At 44.6% G+C, this 4,684-nt stretch overlaps 1 protein-coding gene and 1 long non-coding RNA gene across 2 annotated transcripts; one reads left to right on the top strand and one right to left on the bottom strand.

Moving 5' to 3' along the window:
- Window positions 1-1,907: 1,907 nt before the first annotated feature.
- Window positions 1,908-3,143, top strand: LOC134440848 (P2X purinoceptor 7-like). Its single transcript, XM_063190999.1, has 3 exons — window positions 1,908-2,015; window positions 2,417-2,574; window positions 2,978-3,143. The coding sequence occupies exons 1-3, from the start codon at window positions 1,971-1,973 to the stop codon at window positions 3,141-3,143; spliced, it is 369 nt and encodes a 122-aa protein (XP_063047069.1). The 5' UTR covers window positions 1,908-1,970.
- LOC134440849 (uncharacterized) lies at window positions 3,110-4,462 on the bottom strand. Its single transcript, XR_010033039.1, has 3 exons — window positions 4,048-4,462; window positions 3,362-3,493; window positions 3,110-3,202 (listed from the first exon to the last, which is right to left on the bottom strand). It is a non-coding gene; the product is annotated as an uncharacterized LOC134440849 (long non-coding RNA).
- Window positions 4,463-4,684: the final 222 nt, after the last annotated feature.

Raw genomic sequence — 4,684 nt, 5'->3', positions numbered from 1 at the left:
TCTCTCTCTCTCTCTCTCTCCTTCCCTTTTTTTTTGCTCACTGTAGGTGATCTGTGGGGTGCTGCAGGTGTGTGTGTGTGTGTGTGTGTGGCATGCTACTATCGGTGTCAGACAGAGTGGAAGGATCACACACATACACACGTACGCAAGCACGCACGCATGCACGCACACATACTCATGCACACGCACACATACTCACGCACACGCACACGCATACAGAGTGGAAGCACCAGCACCTCAGTCTAGAGGGAATTCAACCAATTATCAGCTGGCGTCTGCGAAGCATGTGTTCACTCAGGTGGTATAGGAAGAGGAGGAGGAGGGAACACAGAGAGGAAGAGGAGGAGAGGATGGTGAGGATGGAGCTGATTTGAGGACAAGGAGAAGGAGGAGGAGGAGGGGGAAGAGGGGAGCCAGAGAGGAAGAGGAGGAGGGGGAGGAAGAGGAGGAGGAGGCCATTCGGAAAGGAAGAGGAGGAGAGGATGGTGCTGATTTGAGGAGAGGTGTGAGAGAAGGGAGGGGTGAGGTGGAAGAGGAAGAGCAAGAGTGAGGAGGAAGGAGGGAGGGTAGTTGGAGAAAGAGAGATGAGAGATGGCAGAGATGAGGCACTGAAGGGAGGAGGAGGGGGAGGAGGAGGATGGCAGGGGGAGGTGCAGGAGGAGAGGAAAAAAGGAGAGAAAAGGTAGAGGTGGATGAAGAGAGCAGTGGTGAAGGGAGAGGTAAGCTGTGAGTGATGGCGAGAACAGGAGGAGGAGAAGGAGGAGGAGGGTAGGAGGAGGAGAGGACAGAAAGGGCAGAGATGGATAAGAAGAGGAATACTAGAAAGGAGAGAGGTGTAAGTGAGTGAGTGACAGCCAGAGGGGCACATGTTGGTTGGAGGCCACTGGCACACAGATAAACGCTGAGTGCCATGGAGAGGTTGCAACCATGGAGACATGAGAGACAGAGAAAGAGGGACAAAAAGTCAAGACAGAGCAACTAAATTGAGCAGAGAGAAAAACAGAGTAAACAAGAAAGAGTAATTTAAAGGGATATGCCACAATTGTGGGGCTTAATACAGTTAAAATCGTTGGCCAGGGTTTATAAAGGTGGTAAAGTGTCTTATTTGTCATGTGAAGCGTTGTCTTTCTTTAAAGGTGACATATTAAATCCCTTCATACAGCAGTTAGAATTGGTCTATGGGCTATACAGAACACGTCCATGAAGTTATTTATTCAAAATCATCAGAACACCAAAGTTTCGCCAGCTTGAAATCTTGTCAGCGCCAGTCACTTCTAAATTGCGCGGTTCTGCTCGGTCCCTGGTCTAGCCACGCCCCGTCTTGGCTTGCGGCGCAGCCAACAGCCAGGTTGGCCGCGAGAGAACTGGAGCGTAGCACCACCAAATCACAATGGCTTTTAACAGACCGGCAATTATCCAGCCATACGTGCTTGACCCCTTGTCAGACCCAGACGCCGAACAAGAGGAAGAGGAGCCACCTAGATCCCCACGAATACCAAAACCGGTATCTGAATGGTTAGTCAATTTTGTACTTTCTTTCCATCTGCATCGCTGATCTCTCAAATTTCAGCAGACAGGCTAGCCAGCTACTAGCAGAGTAAACGTAGCCTACTGTAATCGTCCTATTAGAGATACTGACCAAACAATATGATTGCATCCCTCTGTATTTCTATTATCCATAGTCTATAAACATTGAACAGTGTTTTGACTGGAAAGGCTAGGCGAGGCGATATTTTGTACCATTTCATAGGCGCTATCATTTCAAATGGTATGGATTGGAACCTTCAGAAAGACAAATAGCTTGTGTGCCTTCGTACAGCAACTTTAGAAATTACAATGACATGACCATACAAAAGCCTTAGCTTTACAAGGGACGTGGTCAAGGAGATCACCTAGACTGTACATTGCTGGAGGAATTTGACTCATTCCCCTCGTCCTTTCATAGGTGCCGATGCGGGAACTGTGGTGCAATGCCTACTGAACACGAGAGCTTGTGCTGTCAGGAGGTCCCAGAGGTAACTAGTTTTCTCCATCACTTGGTGTGTAGCATATCTCTTGGTGTTTGTCATGTAGGGTTAGCGTAAACAAGGGTGGCCAAAGTAAAAGTATAAGTAAATAATAATACACATGCCATGGGTTCCTTCCAGCACAATACCTTGGTAGAGTAACTGGTCTGCAGTAGGCTAGATTGTTGTGTGATCCTGCACTGGCTAAATAGGGGGAATATTTTTAGGGCACCCCCCCAGTAACGTCTCATCCCCACATTAGATGCAATGTAGTAACTGTAACAAATATCATGTGCCGGTTAGTACTGACCACACTAGGCTAATTCTACTTTGGCCTCCTCAGGTGACAGGGCCACCATAGTATTTGCTTGCAACACTCACCTTACCTGTATCATCCTACTACCTAACAGGTCACAAGGCGCATGGAGCAGGTGGAGGGCACTCAGCCTCAGTGTGTTATCGACCATCCTGGATTTTATGCCACGTCCCTCAATGTGTATGTGCTTCAAGCCATGTACAACATCTACAGAGCAGATCATGGACCAGTACGGCTACGGGGCATAGAGCAGTATGTTCACTCCTTACTTCTACCATATCACAAATGTATGACAACTTTACATTTTCAGCAAACAGTCTTATCTTACTTCTTGCAGGGCTGATTGTTGCCTGATTGATATCTGATTTCAGGCTTGACAGAGTTTGCAAAATAAAAACATTGATAATAATTAGCCATTAGGTTATTCTTATAGACAGGCTCAGGATTTTTTTTCACTATCACCCCTGTTCTTGTGATCATGCCTTTATATCAGTAAAGGCCATATTGTAAACACCAATGAAATGTAAGAATGCCTTATGACTGGTACATTTTGTGTATGACTAATATCTTCAAATACAAAGTGACCCAAAACGTGTGTAGAAACCAAAAACATTTTTTATTATGAAAGTCATCTAAAAGCACATTTTGTTTGTAGCCGTTACAGATATCTGGCGTACAGGATGTTTGTCAGTTGGTGTTGGGGATTCCTTGGGCGCCACATAAGAGTCGTGGTTCCATCATGTGTCGTCCTGCGTGTTCGTCGGGAGTTTCCAGATAGTCAACAGCAATACATGGGCTTCAGACTGCCTCCCCTGCGTTGAAGCGGAAGATGCAGCTGGTGATCACCCCCTCCTTCTCAGGCCCACGTCTTCAACGCATCCTATGCAACGAAAGACATGTTGTATTTCTACTGTATTTTCACATTAATTTAATTTAGTGTAAATTTCTTATGTAAATATACTGTTTTAACTGTTTTAATTCAGATTACAAGGCTTATTTTTATTACTTTTTCTATATAATTAAAATAAGAAATACTTACCAGATGTTGCCTCATTTTATACGGGCTTCACTCTTGCCTCCCTCTTCATGGCATTGGAGTAATGGATCCTGTAGAGGGGATCTGTGGACGTGGTAGCCTGGTCTCGTGCAGCATTCTCATTGAAATGGAGGGCTGCCAGGAAATAAAGAGAAAAATCGAACATGAAAATGGTGGTGTATACAATGCAAATAGTCAAAAATCTATGCAATTAACATTTCACTTCCCAAGGGATGCAAACATACACTTTCTGGAGCAAATTGTAATTGTAAGATGATGCTGCAGGCGATGGGTCTTTACTGGTGTTGAATTGAGGGGAGGTGGAGGCTCAGTGAGGGAATCTGTGGACGGGCCATAGTCTTTGCAGCAGCATAAAGTAGACTGCACGCCCTGAATAGAAATCTCCATTTTCTATTTTTTTCTATTCAGGTGTAATAAAATAGGGGCGTACCTTACATTGTGTCTTTTGTTTACTGACTAAAGACACTTGCTGAAAGATGCACCCCTTTTCTATTTCATATAACGTTTTCATTTGTGTCGGCACCCTCAAAGTAATTAATTGACATTCCATGAAGCCTTTTCCTTGCTGCAATTGATAATGAATCTGCTGTAATACACTACTCACTAAAAGGATGACATGGTTATGACAAAGTAAAACATTTCAGAGAGCTCAGAAAAATTGCCTTCACCTCATAGACAGCTGTATACCAGGTCAGCACTTTCAGTCAGGTTCCATTCTTCAGGTCACAGGTGGGTCAGTTCGACAGTAGACTTCTGTTTCTGGCTGAATCCGATCTGGCTGGTCTGTTACTGAGACAGGACAAAGACACATACATTTGGAAAAGAGACATGGCATGAGAGTATAATTTACACTCAGCTTGTAACAAAAGCTTTCAATCAAAAGAAACTGAAACTACAGTTTACACCAGTCTTGAAAGTTATGCTTTGTAATTGACATAGGGTCTGGGAAATTGTACAGAGTACTAACATTTTGTATACGCAACACCCGAACACAGAATACAGAACACAGACGTAACACAGAACACATGAAGTCTGTGTTCTGTGTTACGCCTGTGTTCTGTATTCTGTGTTCGAGTTTTGAGGGTGCGAGGAGTGGGGAAGGAAGCAGTGGGGAATCTAGTCAGCTGAGGGTAAGTTATGTGAAGTGCGAGGTTTATCATTATGTATCGGTTATGTGGCATGGCTGTGGCCGACAACAGTCGTAATAAAAATGACACTAGAGCTACTGTCTACACCTTGTGTGTTCTCTGGCTAAATGCTTGGAGGTCCCACGGTTACCTATTTATTTTCTCTACATTTAGGGCT

This window comes from Engraulis encrasicolus, chromosome 24 (genome assembly GCF_034702125.1).
Source record: "Engraulis encrasicolus isolate BLACKSEA-1 chromosome 24, IST_EnEncr_1.0, whole genome shotgun sequence".
Classification (NCBI taxonomy): Eukaryota; Metazoa; Chordata; class Actinopteri; order Clupeiformes; family Engraulidae; genus Engraulis; species Engraulis encrasicolus.
This window is presented reverse-complemented; position numbering and strand designations above follow the sequence as displayed.